At 38.0% G+C, this 22,213-nt stretch overlaps 1 protein-coding gene across 9 annotated transcripts in view; it reads left to right on the top strand.

The window, feature by feature from the left end:
- Positions 1–22,213, top strand: part of MCF2L2 (MCF.2 cell line derived transforming sequence-like 2) — a 178,229-nt gene that overhangs the window by 70,670 nt on the left and 85,346 nt on the right. For all 9 annotated transcript variants that reach the window (XM_042799216.1, XM_042799211.1, XM_042799223.1 and 6 more), the window contains exons 8-15: positions 196–320; positions 1,946–2,060; positions 2,729–2,848; positions 4,126–4,317; positions 5,143–5,334; positions 5,719–5,896; positions 15,972–16,075; positions 19,431–19,519. In XM_042799216.1, the coding sequence (XP_042655150.1) occupies positions 196–320; positions 1,946–2,060; positions 2,729–2,848; positions 4,126–4,317; positions 5,143–5,334; positions 5,719–5,896; positions 15,972–16,075; positions 19,431–19,519 (1,115 nt within the window). The remainder of the gene's footprint in view (positions 1–195; positions 321–1,945; positions 2,061–2,728; positions 2,849–4,125; positions 4,318–5,142; positions 5,335–5,718; positions 5,897–15,971; positions 16,076–19,430; positions 19,520–22,213) is intronic.

Raw genomic sequence — 22,213 nt, 5'->3', positions numbered from 1 at the left:
TTTCCCTAGTCTTCCTTTTATCACTGACGTACCTGTAAAAGCTTTTTTTTGTTGTTGTTGCCCTGATGTCTCTGGCCAGATTTAATTCTATCAGATTTAATTTTATCAATTCTACCTATTGTTATCCACCTAAGAGATGCGAGTGTTGTTATAATAAGTACATACCATTTGTTTGGCTTGTTTTTTTCCCCTCAGGATGAGCTGAAACTAGCTGTGAAGCAGGGGGCCACCCTGTTGACATGCATTAGGGAGCCAGTCACCCGAAGTGCAAACAGCAAACTCAGTCCAGATGAACTGGAAAATGTGGCAACGGTAGAAAGGTCAGTGAAGCTAGATTACCTTGTGCAAGTTGCTAATTTATTTTTAAAAAATGCAAGTGTAATTTAAATGATTTAAATATGCAGGTTATAAATTCCCACAGGTTCAGCTATTCAGGATTTATTGGTCGGGTAACTCAGAGAAGGGAATATATTTGAAGAAGGTACTTGATTAAACTATCAAGACAAGTTCAAACAAGTCCTGAATTTCTTGGTAATTTTTGGTTGAACCACTAACTACCTGGCTGAAGATTTAATGTGGGACTTAATTTCCCCATAACGTATGTGTCCTCTAAACTATTATGCCTTGTTAGAAAGTGACATCTGAATCCGTGTGAGATGAGACGGTATGTGCTTGTGCATGTCTCTGGAAACACTGGGGGAGGAACAGATGAAGGTGACACTCTGAAACATACCCCTTCGCAGCTGCAGAGAGAGAGAGAGAAATCCCTATTCCTTCCTACAATGATAGTTATTATTATAAAGCTTTTAGTCACTGTGTAGAAGTTTCTGCTGTGCCATGTGATGCAGTGGAAACAGAAATGCCATGCTAGTGTTTCAGTGTGTCTGCATTCACGGGGAACAAAGCTGCCAAAAGTAGAGCTGAGCTGATATTTTTCACTGAATACTTTAAAATCCTTTAAACAGTCATCCCAAAAGAATTTGCGAATTCATCTTGAATTCAACAACTAGCTTTGATTAAAAACAGGTTTTTCAGGGATAGATTGAAAACAGAACTTTTTTTTTGAAAGGAATAGGAGGGAGCTATTGGTGTTTGCCCCAAGAACATGATGATTCCAGCATTCACCGGGCTTGTAGGAGACCAGGCCTGGTCCCCTGCTTGCCCTAAGAGTGCCCATCTATTGAAACACAGGATATTCAGACATGACCTTTTTTTTTTTTTTTTTTTTTTTTCTTTTTTTTTTTTCTCCTGTTTAAACTGTTCTCCTTTTTTAATATAATTAATAGATCATTGAGAAACCATGAGGATGACTCACTAGTCTGTTGTCAGACATTTTACTCAAGATGCGTGACACCTTGATACTAATTTCTTTGCAAATAAATGTTTAATTATTTACACAAAGTGAAACAATGTGCATGGCAGGCATTACAAGCTTATAACCTATTGTTTTTAATGAATTGAGAAAAATTATTCAGTCCTCGCCCATTTCCGATGGGTGAAGAAAATTAACAAGTTGTGCAGTTCTGCTTTAAACATTCCTTAAAATAATAATTGCATCATATTCAATCTGCATTGGCCTAGGTTGAACTATCTTTGAAGAACTGGATGGAAGCTAGGGAGGGACAGCTGCCTTTGGCTGCCAGTGCATGGAACAGCTCTGTGTTCCTGCTGCAGGTCAGGAGGCAGGACAGCAGCTGCCACAGTGGATCCATGTAGTTGTCACTCATCAGTCAGTCAGTCTGACTGACAATCAGTCAGGCAATGCTGCCTGTCCTCCTGCAAATTTCATTCTCTTTTGCTTAAGGGAAAGTTGACACAGAGCCTTCTAACATAGGTGTAAGTTCCCACGATGTCACTACTCTGCTTTCTGCCATCAGTTAGTGTCACTTCAAGTAAATTAACTAAAGGTAACATGTAAGTTCTTTTCATTCTAATTTCTTAACAGGTTGTTGGCTCAGTTGGATGAAACAGAAAAGGCTTTTGATCAATTTTGGACCAAGCATCATCTAAAACTAGAACAATGCCTTCAGCTTCGACACTTTGAACATGATTTTAGAGAGGTATTTAATTTGTTCATTCTCTCTAGCCTTCTCTGGTAAATAAGGTCAAATTTTACCCATACTTAGAGTATACTGGCAATCTAAAAAGAAGGTTGGGAGAGAAGCCCTTCCTTATGAAATAGGAAATGGATATCCAAAAATTAAATTATTGACAGCTATCGGATATCTTACAACATTTGAATAAGGCACAGTGAAGAAAGTGCCATCCTGTTAGGCCAAAATGCAAACCACCAACTTCTTGATAAATCATTTTGCATTTCTGTGTGATGTTATCAGATATCACTTCTGTGATTGTAAATTGTCAATCCCACCAGAGTCAACAGGATACAGTTCAGAAAGCCCAACTGTCAGCTCAGAGGCTGGAGTAATACAGATTCTGGACTAACATAGACTCTGGAGTTACAGGTCTTCATAACTGTGCGGGCCTAAATAGTGAGAAGGAGAGCAACTCTTTGAAGAATAGTTGATTGTTGCTTTATTCCTTGGCTTTTCCATTTTGGAATGCGCTGAAAGACCAAACTTGAGATGCAGACTCTTCTAAAAGATGTTGGAGAATGTTTAGGGGCCATAATTTGTTATCATTTTATGAGAATCTTGTGATGGAGTTTTGGGTGGGGTTTTTTTGTTGTTTTTCCTTTTTCTTGTTGTTTTATGTTTGTTGGTTTTAGGTAAAACTGGCATTGGATAATCTCATGGAAGCACAAGCAGGTTTTGCTGACATTGGAGAGAGTGTGACTCGAGTGGAGCACCTCCTAAGGGAACAGAAACAACTAGAAGAGAAAGGACAGGTTTGCACTCAATATAGTATTCTAGCTGCTTATAGACATGATCTTCTAGACACTTCCCTGTCACTGTCCTTATACCACACTTACTCTTTTCTCATGAGTCATTATTTTAAATTCCAAAACTCACATCCTCATTTCCAGAAGCCAGGGCTGTTGAGACTCAGTAGTTCCAGTTTGTTACTTGGAAAGCTAGAATTCAGTTCAAAAATCGGTATTTCAAACCAGGAAAGGTTAAGTCCATCTTTGGAATCTGAAAAGTTCAGAATACTGAACAGGTTACCTTGGCCAGATAACTTTTAAAATCATTCTGTTCAACTCATAGCAGTTTGAGGCACACCCATGCCTTACACTCTTTTCCAGACTTTGTATTTCCATTAGCTGGTCAGCTGTGAGATACATCACATTTAGTAGTATTAGAAAGCATTGAACAAATGAGTAAGTCGAATCAGAGGAGGATGCACATGAACAAATGTAAAAGCTGATGATCATCTTTTTTAAGAATAGGATTAAGATTTAGAAATATTGTGATCTTCACACAGGTCTTCTGCAGAAGCCTAAAGCAATAGAAGTTATAGTAGCATGCATTTTCCTTCCATTGTCCACATCACACATAAGGTAGTGATGTGTGCTCCATTTCTGTTAGCCACCTTTAATTTCATCCCATTGTGACTAAGCTTATGAACTGCACTCAGTCAGCAGGATCTGAAGAGTTTTCCAAACTCTTGGAATGAAAATAAATCTTGGAATCAAAAATAAACTAAAGCATTATAAACCTGGCAATTAGTGAGTGAAAAAAATACATGTTTTGATTATTGGGAACTTTGAAGGGAAAAAAATTTGTAAAATGAGTGTCCCCAGTATGTGAGAAAGAAAGTGATGTACACTCACAGAATCACACTTATCACAGAATGATTAAGGATGGAAAAGACCTCTGGAGGTCATGTTGTTCAATGCCCCTGCTCAAGCAGGGCCGCCTAGAGCAGGTTGCCCAGGAGGGCAGTTTGTCCAGATGGCTTTTTAATATCTTCAAGGAGGGAGACTCCACAACCTCTCTGTGCAACCTGTTCCAGTGCTTGGTGATTCTCATAGTAAAAAATTGTTTCCTAATGTTCAGATGGAACCTCTTGGGTTTCAATATACTCACTGACAACAAAGTTGATCTTCATTAGAATCCCAAACCTTTACCTCCAGGCTACAGCAGGGATTACAGAGATGGATTGTCTTTATTATGCATGTCATTTTAAGATCTAACTTGGGATTTTTTCTCATCAATTTTACAGGAACCTTTAGAGAAGGCCCAGTCTCTAGCTCTCCATGGAGAACAGCTCATCCAAAACAACCATTACGCAGTTGACTCCATTAGACCAAAGTGTGTTGAACTCAGGCGTATTTGTGATGACTTTACCAATGAGACCAAGAAAAAGTATGATATTTTGGGAAAGTCTCTTGAGCTGCATAAGCAATTAGATAAGGTTAGTGAACCTTCTCAGATAACAGCCCTGGTAAGCTTCTACTGAAAATGAAAGTTTTTATAAGCTCAAGTAATTTGGATGAAGAGAAGTATTTATTCTTTTTTTTTTTTTTTTTTCCCTCCATTCAGAAACTGTTACTATAAAAATTGGAGAAGTAGCTTCCCATAATTATGGTCTTAAAATGATGAAAAGTAGGAAATAAAGCTAAGAAAAAAAATGAGCTAGGTCTACATTTTAAATTAAAACCAAATGTATTCCAGTGCTTAAAAATTAACAGTTTACTGCTTGTTCAGTTGTTTTCACTTCCTCTGATCTAGATAGAATAGCAAGCAAATTGCTTTGAGAATGTCTGCATGCTATTCCAGCCTCATCTGAAACAGGAATTACCAAAATTTTACAGTAAAAACCTGCTTTGGAGTATTTTTAACTGAGTTTTATAGGCCTAAGAAGTTTTGGGGAGTTTTGATGTGGTTCAAATATTCATTTTGTTTTTTGGATAATTGTGTGATTGAACACCGAAATGAGGTAGTACTGCTGGCATTTGATTTGCAGAAATCACAGTAACACTTGTCCTCTTTGCTTGAAATATTATTATTTTACATGTTACTGGATCATCTAGCCCATGAGAGCTGAATTGAACTTGCTATTGTTCTACATATCTAGGTAGGGAGATGTGAGGCCAGGAGCTGTTGAGTGCTACGAAGTAACGGTCATTCCCTTTAGTGATGTGTTAGGGCAAAGCGGTATTTCATGGAGTAAAAGCAAAACTTCACAACATGGGCTGTCAGTGATGTGGAGTCCTCCTTGCCCCATTTTTCTTTACAGGCAAGCCAATGGTGTGAAGCTGGAATTTACCTCTTAGCTTCCCAAGCTGTGGACAAGTGCCAGTCACAAGAGGGAGCTGAAACTGCACTCGTTGAAATTGAGAAGTTCCTGGTAACAGCTAAGGAACACCAGCTCTCTAACCCGAAGGAGTTCTACAATCAATTTGACATGATCCTTACCCCCGAAATAAAGGTAAAACCCCTCAAATGTGCATGCACTCACTTAGAATTTAAAAATTACAAATTGCCTTGTATGTGAGAGTGTACTGGTCTATATATTTAAGTCTGCTCAAATATGCCTCTTTGCCTACACCAAATGAGCAGAAAGGTAGGTAGTGGGGACAATAAGTTTTACTTAAGTGAGTAGTGATAGAACACATATGTGATTTTCTTCAGAGTAGTGCTAGAAAGACTGCATGAGTCACCGTGTTCTACTTGGTGAGTGCATGGGCTGGGTTGCATTAAAGTGCAGCACAGTATCTTCAGCTCTAGTCTGATTTTGGGTAACAGAAGTCCTTTTTTAACTTGCTCAGTCCAGCACTGACAACCATCTGTTGTTTGCCTTTTCTTTGCTTAGGCCAATGCCCAAAGAATTCTACAAAAACTAGAAGATGTACAAGAAATGTTTGACAAGAGGCAAGTAAGTCTGAAGAAGCTGGCAGCCAAACAGACCCGGCCAGTACAACCTGTTGCCCCACATCCTGAATCTTCCCCAAAGCGAGCATCACCAAAGATTACCAGACCAGCAGGAGTAGGTAGGCCATGAACAGCTGCTTTCAGATACACACCAATGTTTTGTCCACACGGTCATGTTTAATTTTTGTTATCAGAATGAAGACTTGCATTGTTCAGTGTCAGCCTTGTAGGCCCAGCTGTTAAAAATGAATGTGAAATATCTGTCACTGCAAATGTACAAACAAGGGTGATGAAAAAAATTCAGGCTTCCCTTCCTAGGTCTAATCTACAGAATACATTTCTATACTGTTTCTCAGTATGTCTTATATTGCTAATTCTTGAACACCCAAACCAGGCTAGTCACTGCAAGTATGCAAAGTAAGCATGAGAACCTCTTTTACATTGTATATACTGTAATATGAACAATTGGCTTTAAAGGGTCACAGTCCCTCAAGTTTCAGTCAGATACTTGCAAAGGCTAAAAAGGGTTCACTAGAGACACTGACTCATTTGTGCAATTTTGTTTATTTTTTTCCCTCTACATAACTGTTTGTTCACTTCCTAGTGTTATCCTCTACTAACTATAAAAGATGAACATTGCTTCTGTTTGGAATTTACTGAAAATCCTGATTTGAGGTTAGCATGTACCTTTAACCAAGATAGCTGGTTTCTGCAAAAAGAACATGGATGAAGCTAATTTGAAACAGCGCATCTTGGAGCCCAGCTACCCCATACGTGGTGGCAGGAAGTCATAGTCTCTTTTCAGCAGAGATACTTATGAGAAATTTAAAAATGGAACCTTAAGGCTTTTTAAAAGAGGAACCTTTAGCAAAAAGCCTTGATAAAAACTAATCTGCATGAAGAGCATGAAGTAAACTTTGCTTTCTCAACAGGAAGATTAGGATGGCCAGTAGCCTGATCATTTTGCTTTCTAGGCTTACTATCACAATGTCACACAAATGTCCCTATTGTTCTTCTCTTCTCCCCAACACTCATCCCTTCTTACTAAGGAAGATCATCTTCTTTCAATTACCATGCCAGTTTGACAACTGTACTTTTTTTCCCCCAAACCATCCTATCTGTGTTCTTAACATACAGTTGCTACCTCAAGTTTCAGCTTCACTATTGGCTTAAAGTAAGCTGAGACTACAATGACTTTGAAGAGGTCCTGCTCTGTTCTGCTACCCACGTATCCCACAGCAATGAATTTCCCTCTTGCGCTGTTGTTGGCAGTCAATTAGCTGTATGAGTTGTGATTTACCTTGACAACTCAATGAACTGACTGCAAAAATGTAATAGTTTTCCATTGCATGAGTTACAAAAATGCAGAGAGCTCTGGAGAGCACACAGCCCAATCACCTGCTCAAAGCAGCACTAACTTCAAAGTTGATCATATTATTCACTGGGTGGCCACTAGTGCTGAAGCAAAGGAAATTGCAGAAAAATTGAGTTATGGGGTCAGTAGGTCAGAGCTAGTTAGTCCCTGTTAGTGGCAGTACAGTTTTAGAATGGCTTTCATCTTCTGTAAAATTGCATCTTCAGGGTAAAAGCTAGTCTTGCATTTCTGTTTAAGCATGCAGTCTGTGTTTCTTGAACTTCTTTCTTGTAATTTTAGAGCACTTGCAGATTTTTTTTTAGTTACACTTATGGTATAGATAGAACCTTAAAGAATAATCACTAGTATATAAATGACAATGTTCATACAGCCAATGCAATACTATCAGCACTTTCACAGAAAATCATGAGATGCTCCCTTGCTCTGACCCTTGCATTGCAGTTCAGTGTTACACAATGCAATACAGGGTAACTGTGTCATAAGGATTAGCCTCTGATGTCCTGTTGCAAATTAATAGGTAGATGAAATTTATTTTAAGACGTTACTCCAATTGTTCTCTGAGGAGATGCAAAGTGCAACCCAGTCCTGTTCAGACATTGATAAGTAGACTGTAGTGTCATTCAGATTCTTTGTGCCTGAAGATGATTGACCTAGAGTACCTCTGTACAAAAAAACGGAAGTCCCTGACTATCTACAGCTTATCCTGGGGCTCAAAACCAGTTGCTTTAACTGCCATGAACAGTACATGTATATTTACATATACTGTGTAATGGCATCCCTCTTGTCCACTACAAAGAGTTATATTTTTAATTTCCTGAGTGCCCTTTCCCTCAGAATGCCAAAGCACTTGGCAAGTACTGTTAGGTATTTTAACCTCTTTTTTTTTCAGAAAGAAAACTGAAGTACAGGTAAACTGAGTGATTCACCAATGGGTTTCGCGGTCTGAGTCTGAAATGTGGCTGAGACTAGAAAGAGGAATACTAAATCCTATTCCAAGCCTTGAAAATGAGGCTATGAAATACTGCTCATCTTGAAGCTACCTTCTTTTGGACTTTCCTCTGTTCCCTTTCTTTTTATTCACAGGATCAATGCAGTATCAGCATTTATCTTTGGAGAGAATGTATTGAGCACCATCTTGGAAAAATGAGAGAGGCTAAGAGCACCTTCTTGAAACAGATATTTTAACTCACTGTTATTTGTTACCCAGGACATACCTGAATATTTCTAAAAGCTTGCAAAATAGAATATGGCAATAGGGAAATACCATGTTCCTAAGCTGTGTAAATACAAAGGCAAGCAAAGGCAATAAAATGTGGTAAACATAAATAGAAGACCAGAAAGAAAAGCTTTTGTTCCCAGGCAGCAGATGTAACAATACCATGGCAGCATTGCAATGGTTGTCTGTGAAAAGAAAAAAAGTTACGTTCGTTCCAGAATAGATTTTGTTCTTACTTGCTGACTATCCATTTCCCTAACAAGGAGTGGTAGGGAAAATTCAATCCAATTCAGGGTGCTGATGGAAAAATCTTAACTGGTGTGATAGCTCAAGCATGAAGTAGTCCATTGTTATACCTGTTGGACTCTTCATTTTATGTGGACATATATACATAGGTGCATACAGGCAGAGAGCTGATACCATGTATGAGAGAAAGGGCAGATTTCTATCAGGTCAACAGCTGTGACAGCTTCTTATGTCTGTGTCCTTATGGTCTCTGGTGACTCTTGGCAAAGTCTTAGCTTAGTGAAGATTCAGAAAAGCAGCTCAGAGTGCACTGTAAACTTTCCCTCTCCCAGTGCTTTTCTGTGGGACTGGAAATTCTGAAGCAAAATTTTAAATTCATCCTATTTTTGCTTGAAGCCTTTGATTTCACAAATGAACTTGTAAATTTTGCAGGGACATGCCTGTTCAGCATTGAAATACCACTACTGGAATTATCATGATGCTCAAAAGTCTATGTCAGCTGGACTTGGTGCACATTTTAGCTGTTGAAATCTGCTTAAATATTATTCACAGATCAATCCAGAAAAAGCAGAAAACCCTCTGCTGACTCTTTTATAATAAATGCCTTGAAAATATTTTAGTAATATATATGACACCTTATTTCAAGGAGAACTCTATTTACTCCCAATGGCAGCTGCTTGAATACTGCTAATGGCTAAGCTTGTTCCTGTATGTGTTGGGAGGAAAGAAGTGGCACTTCGTGGGGAAATTCCTTTGCTCTAGTTCACTTCTCAGCACGTAATTTTTGATTATTTGACTGCATACTTGTGGTCTCCATTTCTGTACAGAAGTTCTTAGCTGGAGTGAATTGGGATAGGTCCACAAAGTCAAACCATGCAGGCTAGTATTGCCCATAGGCTGTCAGGCACACTGGGAGAAGCCACAGAACTGTAAAGGATAATATAAAGTATTAGGGATGACTGTAGTTAGCATTTCTCTATTTTAATTTACTTGTAATTCTCCCAGACTCTGACTCTTTGAAATGAAACTTTCCCAAAGGCTATCTTCTTCAGCCTGACACTTTCCTTGAAAACTTCAGTAAAAAATGATTTGGCCATCTCGGTGAACAAGGCTAGGAAAATTGTCTTGCTTTAGTTACCTTTGTGGTGAGAGCTGGAACATGGTGGTACTTCCTAAAGTGTCCAGATTCGGCAGAATTATAAGCACTTGGTAAAAAAAAAAAGTCTCAGTTCATACATGTTCATTATGTATGAACTTCCTACAGTTTGGCTCCGCTAGTCTCATTTCCTTTGTTGTCAGCAAAAATCTTTGGAACTCAGAGACAAAATATGTTTCTTATCCCCTGCACTGCTTGTTTCCTTACGGTATGATCTTGCAGCAGCTTAAGCCCTTCTTAATGCAGGGCTGTCACAGTCTCCCTTTCTCCTCTCTTTGCCCTGCACAGCAGTGTGTTTGTGACTCTGCTTTCCCTCAATACTTATGGTCACATAACTAGTGGGAACAAAGGAGGGAACTGAAAACTCAATGTGGGGGGTGGTTTGTTTTGTTTAGTCTAGTTCAGCTCCTCATCATCCAGTTCCATGAACAGCAGTGCTGACAAAAAAGGAGACAGAAGTGTGTGGCCAGAGATTGGGAGGAAAGGGAGAACTGTACCAGACCCAATTCGGTTGGGTTTCAGCTGTTCTTGAGTAACCCCTGAAACTGTGACTACTTACTGCTGCTTTTACTCCTGCTGACATGGGAGAGAGAAGCTGGTGCTGTAGGTGTAAACGTTTCAACCTTGTTAAAAACCCACATGGGTGTTAATGTCATTCGACTTAGTGCAGATTTGGGGGTTTTGTTTTTAATAACTTGTGCAACTAGATGAAGAAATCTACACTGAAAGAGCAGTGAAAGACTGAAACCAGAAATACTGGGCAGGGCATGTGCTCTTGAACATATGAAGTGGCATATAATACTCACTAACCTGAAAATTCAGTTCTAAAAATGTCAAGTTGGTCTCCCAAAGTACTGTATTCTCTTTCGACCTTTATCGATGGAACTCAGAGATCTTAGTGTTGTTGATAACAGCCTGTCACCTCTGAGAAGTGTTGTGAAAACAGCTCAGTAAATATTGATGAAGTACTTGAATTGTAAAAATGACTATTAGAAAGAAGACAATTATTTTCAGAGCAAGGATTGAAATAGCATATGGATAGTAAGGCTCTAGGCCCCCACTGAGAAATACAGATAAATCAAAATAGTGAAGAGCTGCTTATGAATTAAGTGGTTTTGATTCCACGCACTGAATGAGGCAAGAATTCTTAGAGGGGGGTGGACCAAGATGTCTTAGCAGCAAAGGGGCATATTAGGGTTCCATGTGTAGCTTTGCTTCTGGCATCTCCTGTTTTCTAAATGCTAGAAAATACTCACCTAGGGATTTCTTTGTGTGCAACATAAATGTGGAATACAGGAGCAGAGATACCAACATTTCTGTGAGCTCGTTAAGTAAATAACATGTTTAACAGCACATTGCACATATAAAATCCATGACACCCTACAAACATCTTAGAAGGCCAACTTGGAACATGAAATTTGTATGGGGAAGCACAGCTGGAGCCTTTGTGGTTATTTAAATAATAAAATTTAAACTGGTTCCATCTCAGTTAAATGTGTATGACTGCTCATTGGATCCATTCCAGCATCCCTCACAGTCACTAATGTGTAACACTCACTAATAACATCTGGATAGAGGATAAAAGAAGAATGTCTGGGGATGTGTGCAGGAGAAGTGAGGCTGCAGAGAGATTAACTGACTCAGAAAAGATGGTGCATGTGATTTTCATTAATGGTTTTGGGAAACCACCAGTTTCTATAGTTCAAGATATTTCTATAAACAAAGTAGAGAAAAGGAAAAGATGCTTTCAATTTTGTGGCCGTAGGGCTGCTATCACACTTGGGCAAGTCTGAGGAAACCAAGAGGTGTGTCTGTAGAATAATATTCCATGTACAAGGGCCTTGCTCTATGCATCTTACATGGGCAGATTTTCAGGGGGCTTGACAGCAGTTTTGCTAGAGCAAAGAAGTATAGATTATATTGCCTAAGAATGGAAAAGACTTTCTGTATTAAGCCATTAAATGATAAACCTTAGATGCTTAGCTGCTTCTTTAGCTGCCTAAGCATGTTGTTTTGTCATCACCAGCATTCAAAACAACTATTAAGTCATCAGTTATCTTCAAACTCATGTTCCTGGGGGACAGCATGAGCTGCAAGCCCCGATAAACAGTTTAACATACTAGTTGTTTCCATGCCTATTCTTGCCAAAGGACTGATTCTGCTGTAGGTGATTACTGAGAACACACAAACTCTTCCACAGAAAACAAATGGGGAAGGATGTGATTGGGAAATTCACACAAGACCTGAACGTAAAGCATGGTAGTTATCTGAGGGGGACTTTGAATGTCTTACAAGTACTGGGTGTGTGTCATAACCCTTGATTACAGAGTCTCTGTCTCTTGCTAGCTAATGAGTTACATCTGCTCTAGCAGGAGCAAACTTGAGGCCAGTTTCCCAGATGGACTAATTGAGCTGTCTCTGAGCACCGGGGAGCTGCACACAATTCTGGTTGTGCCTCAGTGTGTGATGTAGCCTTCCCCGTGAGAGATGAATGACTGGGAGATGGAGCCTGTACCCTGCCTCACAGGAGCGGGGTGCGGAAATGGGTGAAACCACAGCCTTTCCTCACAAGCAGCACAAAAAGTTGTCCTCACTGAATTTATTTCAGTCCTGGAGTGGTGGAGAGGCTGAAAAGCAACATTAAGTGCATGACCCTGTGTCCTTTCCTAGTAGCTTTAGGGACGGGACAGGACAGCCCACATTATCATTTGCTGTAGGCTAGGTAATAAAGCAGTAATTCCATATTTCTCATGTAACTTGTTCATAAAAAACTAGTAAAGAGTACTAAAGCCCCATAGGAAAAGCACAGTGGTGCTCCAGGTGAATGCAAGTGATAGACCCAAACCCTGCTCTACTGTAAATATCCTTGCAATAAAATGTTTACCTCTGCATACAGTGCTCTAACAATATTTGCTTTAAAAGCAGCATCAAGTAATTTAAAATAGAGTTTGAAATGAAATCTTCATTACTCATTATCCAGGGTAGAACTGTGAAACAATAGGTTGAAAACAACCTTGAAACCATGCAGATCTTAGACTGTTTATGTATAGTTAGTTTTCCTTTGTTCTTGTGCCTTTGTTCTTTCAGTAGGCAGCTGAACACTGTAACTTTCAGCTTCCTCGGCAGTACGGTACAGTAATGACCTTGAAACAGCCAACCATACTGAATTTTGTAAGGGAGTTTCCCTTATAAAATATTTCTAGTTCCACAGTAATAAGTAGAATAATAATTGGCAGGTATTTGGGCTGTTTCTTTCTAAATTGCTCCAGAAACTACTTAAATGTAGTGAAATGCAGCAGTCTCTGAAGATGGGCCAGTCATTAACTCAAAAATACTCTGGAGCATAACCGAAAACAGATTGCTTCCTGTTTTCAATTCATTTTTGGGTCAGATTGGAAGGGGAAAGTTTGCTGTGTCAATCTGAAACAAATTCACCCCTAAAAAATAAGTAGTTGGATTTCACTCTTTCTTATATCTACTTCTTTCCGAGATACGTCATACTGATGAAGCCAAGACTAAAGTAGTAAACTGACCCAAGTAATTTGCTGCTGGATCAAGGAGCATCTGCGATTGAGCTTTTTGTGAATGTGTCACCTTTCACTTAAACTGTCCAGTGCTCTCTTTCCTGGATCACCTGGAGCTCTCTGAGTTTGTAAGCTGTGATCCAGACATCAAAGTCATAACTGATTGCCACATTTTCTGCTGACTTCTTTTAGCCAGGATTTTCATACCAGTATCAACCATACCTTCAAGCTAGAAAGCTTTCTGATTAATGAATAGGTTGAACAACTTGGTATTGCTAACTATGCTGTTCTAAGCAAAAGCTCTCACGTTTCCTAAAGTTACTTCCTTTGCTTCCATTCCTTTTAATAACACATCCAGTAGATATAAAATTTGGGAATTAGCTTTTTAGAGCAATCCAGTGGACAGAACTCAAATTTAGATAGGGTAACTGGATGCTGGCAGCATATCTAGGGTACTCAGGAGGGCCTGGTAAGTGTGTGGGGAAGACTATGAAACGATGTCTTGTTTTCCTTTAGTTCAATGAGGATTTCCGCAATCAAGTCTTACAATTTTTTTATTTTTTTTTTTTTTTAATGTTGATTTTTCAAGGTATAAATAGTATATAGTTGGGAGAAGTTCCAGGAGAGAATATTACTCAGTGTGATAGATACGATCACAGCTTGTGTTGAGATGGTAGTAGATGAGAATTTAAGGCTAAATAGAATTTTCAGGATGCATTAGTATGGAAAAGAATGAATTTGCCGATGCTTGTAATCACTTTACTCAGGGATTCACGGGGAAAAACATAAAAGAGCCTGTTTGAAAATTTATCAAATAGTTGATGAAGGTTGGTATTCTGGTTTTGTCAATGGTACAAATTATCTGCTGCATCTTGCCTTTTTTTCTTTCCCCCCTTGGTTTTAAAATGTCAGTACACCACTTTTTGGGTGAAATAACAATACCACTGAGAGAACAATTACTACTTCATGGAAAGCTTTCTTGGGGATGGGAAAAAGGCATCTGTTGAAAGTAGTGTTCAAAACCAAAACAAATCCCCTGCTGTATATTCTGAAAGAGAGTGATGGAAGAACCAAATAGAGTCGACATTTGCATTTCAGCTCAATCCTGGGAACCACGAGAACCTTCTACCCATTGATTATAGCTGCTGGTGGCAGCCAGACTTTGCTGTTCTGTTGAAGAAACTTTCTAATATGGAGTCATTGTGAGGAAGTAATAGGCATGAAATGGACATTGCCAAGTCCTCATGTCATTCAGCATGGGATAAAACCAGAAAGATTTAGGAAAGAGTTGGAGAAAAGCTGCTTTAATTAATTCTCTTCCCAGCTGCATGATAAGGCAGATGAAAAGACACAGGGTAGAAGAAATGTCAGCTTGTTATTATTGTCTATGAAACTGATACATTGTCTATTTAACTGCATATAATCTGGGATGTTTCTATGCCTTTTTTTTTTTTTTTAACTACATTAAAATAATTTAATGACAAGGACATTGGGAAATCTGTTAATGTCCTCCCCATTCAAAGATGTTTGCATCCTTTTTATTATATCCCTCAGCTTCTCCCACAGAAGAAGAAAATGTAATTACTGACAACCAAGAGTCACAACACCTCAAAACATTAAACTTGGTGAAACCATTTTGAACTGAACATTTAAAATTTGAAAACAGCAGCTTTTATTTTTTGAAAAGTTCTTGTTCAATTAGAAAGTTTGCCCAGAATAAAACTGAAAAGGACCTAATCTCAGATTATAACAGTTTTGTTCTTTGTTGCCTGACCCAGATTCTTTCATCGTTTTATCTGGTATTCATATTTGTTTCTACCATGGCATGCATGGTTGCCTGTACCAATTCAGCAACTAAGAAAAGGAGAGCACTATTTGCCTTGTACTTATATAACACACACTGTGAACTCATTATCAATTTAAAACAAAGATCCAATCTAAAACAGAGGTGATTTTATACCCAAGCCAAATGTAGGACTCCCCTTCTCATAGTTCATTCTAAACCTTTTCTTTGTACAACAGTCTCAGAATAAGTGGTTAAGTTGCTAAGGATGATTTTCTAGTAGCATCGTACAGCTCACAGTCAACTGTGGTTTATAGAGCCTGCAAGGCCCAACAAAGTTGACACGACAGAGCGTATCCTGAAATAATTTCCTCAGATTCACTGTCATTACATACATGGTGACAGTGACTTGCAGAACACCTGTATGACTACTCTTGAGACTTGTTCATGTGATGAAACCTTACAGGGAACAGTCTTTTATAACCTGACATTAACCGTTACCAGAATGAACATTTCCATTCTTTGGGAACTCACACCAGTAACGCCACCTAAGCTGAAAATCTATGCACATGAAAATTACCTAATTGTTGATACAGCTGACTAACATTTACCTGTGCTACCCTAAAGATGTTTGCCAGAGAGGAAGCCAAACCAAATTCCTCATTACAGCATAGAGCCATAAGCGTCAATTCAAGACACGGTGGAGCAATGAACAACATGGCCCATCCCCTGTGCCAGCTTGTCCTTCACCACTCCAGCCACAATTCAGTTCTCTAAACCATGTCTCAGTTACCACTGATGTGACAGGAATTTCACACATTACTGTTATTAGGAAGTAGGATTTCAACTTTTAGCATGCATTTGCTAATGTTACTTTCTTTTTGACTCCTTCAGCTACCAACAGGAGGTCCACAGAAATTTCTTGTCCTCCCAAGTCCATTTCTGAAGTAGAGTTATCAAAAAAGAAAAACATTAAGAAGACTAAAGGTGGAATTAAGGTAGGAGTATCTGTGTTTTGGGGACGTCCCATATTGTGAGAGAACAAATGTTCGATTTTTTAATTCCAAGTTAACTCTCTGCTAATCCTTTTTTTTTCCACTTCATGTCACATTGTGGAAGTTATTCAGATGACAGTGTTAAAAAGGTTTTATGCTCATATGCATGGAAAACCAAGTTATACTAAAGTAGAAATCACTTTCAGAGGATGACAGGGGAAATGTGGAAGGAATGTCCAACAATAATACATTAAAGTGCCTGTCCTTCCTTATAGCATATGGACTGATTCCTTTCTAAAACTGGAATCTTATTCCAGCTCCTCTGAAAGATGTGTTATGTTTGGTGTTATACAAAGTTATGTATTTTTCTTCATTTAAATATTTTCTAAGAGTAGTTTCTACGCAAAAGGGGAAAGACTAGACATTTAATACCTAAAAATAAACCAACCAAGAAAAATTCCAGTTACTTCTTGCTGCATGGGCAAGTAAGATTAGGGGAAATGTATTTTGCTTTTGTGTCTCTATGATGAGATTTATTGCATTAGTGTTTCTGCAGCTAGATTCTGTTTAGGACTCTTTGGACATCCTTATCCTTTCTTCCCTATTCCCAAGCCTGAAAGCATTTAAGAGCCCTGCCCGTACAGCAGCGTCTTTTGTTTGAGATGTAGAGACTGACTGTGGGATAACAAGCTCACAAGACAGCCATTTGGCCCTCCTTCAGTATTTTAAGACTTGAAACAGAAAGATCCAGAAACTTAATTCATCTGCAGTTCCGGTAACTAGGATGAAGTGCAACTATATCCCGAAACTTTTAATTTGTCCAAGCTAGCTGAAATAGCCACTTCCAGAGACCAGACTTCTTTTTTTTCCTGTCAAATTTAAGTAATGCCTCATTTGTCTTATTTAAAATGTTTGGGTTTAGACAATGTAAATATCCCTGTGAAAGACACAGAAGCACCACCACTGAAGTTGTATTCTGAATGGCCTGTTCACAAATGTTTTGTAAATTTGCCTGTACCCCCTTTAGTTACAAGTTTAACAGAAATAAGACAAAAATCAAAACACATAGACTTATATTTGCTCACAACCTTTTAAATAACAACATCCCTTTGCCATAATTTTCTTACATCTTCCCTGCATTAAGATTCATATTATTAGCTATTTAGGACAGCATATCATTAGAATGGTAAAAAATCCCCATAATTTAAGTCATGTTTTGAGAAAGAAAAAAAAAAAAATGAGAGCCCTGACTGTCTTGAGGGAAATAATACAACTAATATTCAGAAAAGAATAGCAGAAGTCAGGTAGTGTGAGACAGGGGTTTTATCTTGAATTGGCTGCCTCATAAAAGCATGAGGAAAATGACAAGTAGCCTATTTCACACTGTTCAGCAGTTTGAGGGCAGAAGAGGAAGGGAATAAGCTGTCAGTGTAACTCCAGGGGTAAGAAATAGCCCCAACCTAAAATAGGTTATATACCAAGAAAAGGAGATGGCACACTTGCCTCTGCAGTTGCAGTTAACTTTTTCATAGTTCATTAGTTATTTTAAAGGTGATATTTAAAGGTGAGCTCTATATGATAACACAGCCAATACCAGAGATCACATTTTATGATGAAAGTTTTCTGGGTCTTTTCCAGGTTAGTCCACTATTATTGAAGGTATTCTTAAAAGAAGCATTATGGACTTTCTGATTTTTTAATGAGTAATTCACAGAACTAAACTCTTCCATTAGCACTTTTTACACTAGTAACAACCACACATGGATGTGCTACTTTGGCCTAAATCCTGCTTTATCCTGTTAGTGCAGGAATTCCACAATCAGAACTAGTTGTTTTGGGGTTTTGTTTGTTTTGTGTTTGTTTTTTTTTTTTTTCTAGGGGGATGGAAATAGTTAGGAGGGAGAATGGGAGAAACAGTGTTACCCTAAGGCACAAAAAACTAAAAATGTATCAAGTGTCTACCTGGCATAATTCTATTATTTAATTTTAGCTTTTCATATGAAGCTACTTCAACCCAACTCTTCTGCTGTGCCTGGCCCTGACTTGCTCATACATTTGACCTTTATTTCCCTGAAGCTGAAAAGCAAAAATTAAATTCGGTCCATTTTCTGAAATGGCTGAAACAGCCTTTAACTTTGGAAATAAGCACACAATAAAATCTAGTTATTGGCAAGAACATACAGCTGGTCTCACCTTTGTCTAAACTCACAGAAAGTGACTTTGGAATTAGTCTTATTCTCCTCAGTAATGCAGGTAATCAGTTGTATTCCTCCCACAGTTGGGTATATGCAACAACATGGTACAGGCTTTATAAGACCATCTGTCCATTCATTCATTTTTAAATCTACTTTCCAAGACTACAGTGCAAATATCCCCCCTTTCCTTCCCTCCCATTGTTGCTATAAAATTTATTTGTATTTTGTTTTCATAATAGTTCAAGTGAGGATAGTTTATTAATGGATTCCACCATCATCACCAATCAGCTAAATAATTTAGCTATATAGAATATAAGACAGGCCACTGCTTTTTTTTTTCCCCAGAATCAGCCTTTAAAAATTAAAGTGCTCAGGAACTGAAAGACTCTACTGGAGTTTAGATTGACTTGGATTAACAGCAAACACAGCAGCAGAGCTGTTCTGCTGAATTTGAAGGTAGCATTTGAGTAAGCCCAAGTAGTGCTTGCTGCTTTTAAGGCTGCAAGCAAAAAGGAGTAAAAGCCTGCTTAAAACTTGCCTGGAACTCACCTGAAACCATCCAACTCTGCAAGACTGGACAAGGAAGTAGGTTAATGTTTATCAAAATATTATAAAAAGCCCCAGTTCATTTCAACCCGGGGACAGCCATTGCACATGTATACTGTGCTCAGTATTTGAGGGTATGTGCTATCTTACATGATACTGCTACCAGTACAAAGATGCTTCTCAGAGGCACAAGATGGATTCTCTAGACTTCTCCGTATGGCACTGTACAAAGAACTCTGAAAATGTGAAGTCTCTGAGTTGGCTTCAGGCAGGAAACAACAACCAAAAAAAGTATTTCAGAGTCTAAGGAACGGACTGTTATGCCTGTAATTATCTACATAAGGAGATAATTCATCTTCTATGGTAAAAGATCAAGACGACTTTGCCTGGAGTCAAGAATGCCTCCCATGCCAATACTGAGCAAGGAAGTGGGCAAATAGAGGGAGGAGGTATTCTTGATTTACAGCCTGTACATCTAGAATTCAATTATTTTAACTTGCCCAGTGACTTACTAGACTAGGTAGAATCTGGTTTTTATTATTTTAAAGAGTTAAAGTTCTCTCAGCAAAAGCATCGCAATTCAGCATTTTAACTTTGAACATGTCCTTTTTATTCAGATTGAAGTGATGCATGAAGCTAGTCAAGGAGGATCTAGTAGAGTCCTGGTGATGAGTGAAAGTGATGAGAACTTGTCAACAAGGAGGAGGTAAGCCTGCACACGTGAGCCAGTATAATTTTTGAGAATGCAAATAACTGCATTTACAGTACATTCTCTACAACTTCTTTGAAGTTCACTAAGATTAATAAATAGATATAATCAAGTCACTGAAATGCTCATAGCCATGCATTTACAAACAGTCTATCTGATGGAAAAGCAAGCAAGATTTATCTTGTGTTTTGGGTTAGGGGGTTTGCAGGGTAGGATTTTTTTCTCCTTAGAAGCACTGATTACAGGACATAAGAAAGTCGTTAGACTAGGCCTTGCATGTATTTACAAAAAAAGCAGTATTAAAGATCATCTCATTGTGCTCAGGATATTCATATCTGACTACTATATGTCCCTGAGAAGTTTCTAGTTTTTTAAAATGCAAGCACTAATCTTTTCTCCCTTTCTGTAATGTCTTGAGAAAGAGATTATTAATGAGTTACTCTAAACCAGCAAATACTTAAGTCATTTAGTTTAACAAAAAGTACCAGGCAAACCCAGCTTAATTTAGTTGAACTGCACTGTATCTAGACCAGAGGGAGCAATTAAAAACAAACAAACAAACAAACCAACCCACAAAACCCACCCTGTAACAAGCCAAACCCCACAATCTTCGCTGACTTTATTTCCTTTTTTATCTTCTTCAGTATGATTTAAAGGTATAACATAAGTATAAATTATCTCTCTCACACAGGTAGACATTGAGTGTTACTAGAGGCAAAAGAGTACATTTCTGAAAACACCAGCTTGATTCATTATGCTAGACAAATTGGAGACACATACAAAAATGCAATTTTTAACTATCTGAATTTAATTATACCCTATGAAAATACTATGACTGTTCTCCAAACCATCAGCTAGCTTTCAAAAGTTGCAAAGTGTGATCTGAAATAGAACTTTAGAGATACACACCTCTGAGGAATGATTGCCTAGAAGAGAACATAGAGATTTGGAGTTAATATTAACAAGAGGTTAAGCTTCTAATATTTGGCAGTTTTATACAACTTTACACCTAAAAGCTTGGCAAAAAAATATTTTGAGCTGTCTCCTTTCTTGGGAACACCAATTTTGTCTTCTGTTCCACAAAAGGTTTGGTTCAGGGTAAAACAGAAGGGATGAGAGTGGGAAACAGTTTGAAGTCCCTCTCAAGAGGAAACTCAGAATAGCATTTAAAAGCATCAGTGCTGAGCCTGTCAGTTACAAAGAAAGCAACACAAGATATTTACCTTTGTTGTGTTTTGTGTTTTTTTGGGTTTGTTGTTTTTTTTTTTTTTTTTTTAAAGAAATAAGTCTGTTTATTCAAAACAAATTTTACAAAACAATTGTCTTTTTGTGGTACAGAGCAAAGTTTAAGAATAAATATTGAATACTTTGTATAAAAATTAGTAATATCAAAGGGAAATTGATGCAAACCAAACAAACAGGTAAAAACAATTTTAGCATTAAATATGCTGTGCAACAATGTCAAACTCTTAATGAGGAGTGACCATTCAGGCTGATAACAGTTTTATTTGTAGAAGTAAAACCTGACAGCCCTGCATTGGAGCACCAAGTCTATTGTTAAAAAAGGTTCCAGATAACGGTGTACAAATCTTAAGTCAGTGTTTAGAACAAGAAAATAAGTTTTCTAGCATCTCCACTTTTTGACAGGAGTGCCTTCATGCTTTCCTTTTTATTCAACAAGCAACTTCTTTTCACTGCAGCAAAAGAAAATGCATACTACAAACATCAAGACCCTTTTAAGATTAAGAAACAATCCAAACAAAACTCAAACCAGCTGTAAAACAAAGTATTTCAGTGGTCAAAAGTGACTTTCAGATAATGGCAAACTATATTTAAGCAGTGTTTTAGATGTTAGCTAAGTCATTACCCTATAGAAGTTTAAGTTACTTAAAAACTTACTTTACTTTGGCTTGTATGAGTGAAAACAATAAATCCTGACATGCTTATGCTGGTAAAAACTGTAGGCAGAGTACTACATTTTGGTTGCATATTGCATATGAAGACCCTCTTTCCCTATAGTACACACAGTGGCTTTTTCTAGTAGTTTTCTAGTAGTGCAGTTTTGCTGTGCAGCTTGTTGATTTAAATGGCTCACAACAGGTCAGAGATCTGATAAAGCAGCTTTCCTTCAGTACAGAATACTACTTTTTCTATATGTGCATTTATTTCTCTGTAAGCTAACAAATTATACAGATCTAAGGTTGTCTTGCATATTTTTTTTTTTTTAAAAAGACACATCCTCAGTACTGTAATCAATCTGTTTAGGCAATAACAGGAACTGGATTTGTTCTTTGTGAAGAATGTAACAACTGTACTTTAATCATTTTGACATTGATAAATTATTTGTTTCTGGGCTCTTTATATATTCAACATTTAGGTCCAGGTTGGATTCCTATTAATTTCCTTCTGGAAAACCAATTATAGAAAGTTATGTATTTCACTTAATTCCAGTAGCTACCTACCATTTATCTGAAATGGCAGCTCAGAGAAGAGTCAGAAAGCTCACTCCTGGATTCTGTCTATGCTAGCATATACCATTAGTCATTGAAACAATTAAAACCTGCAGCACAGCTCCAAGAGCAGTAGCTATTATTTAAACAAAGTTTATTACTTGCAGCTTAAAACTGCCAAGTCCTGTATAGCTGTTCTACAGTAAAGTCAGAAGATGCAGAGCAGGTACCTCACTGCTCC

The sequence above is a fragment of the Tyto alba genome, unplaced genomic scaffold (assembly GCF_018691265.1).
Source record: "Tyto alba isolate M040663 unplaced genomic scaffold, T.alba_DEE_v4.0 Super-Scaffold_10, whole genome shotgun sequence".
NCBI lineage: Eukaryota > Metazoa > Chordata > Aves > Strigiformes > Tytonidae > Tyto > Tyto alba.
The sequence above is the reverse complement of the archived record's forward strand: the minus strand, read 5'-3'. Positions and strand labels throughout refer to the sequence as shown.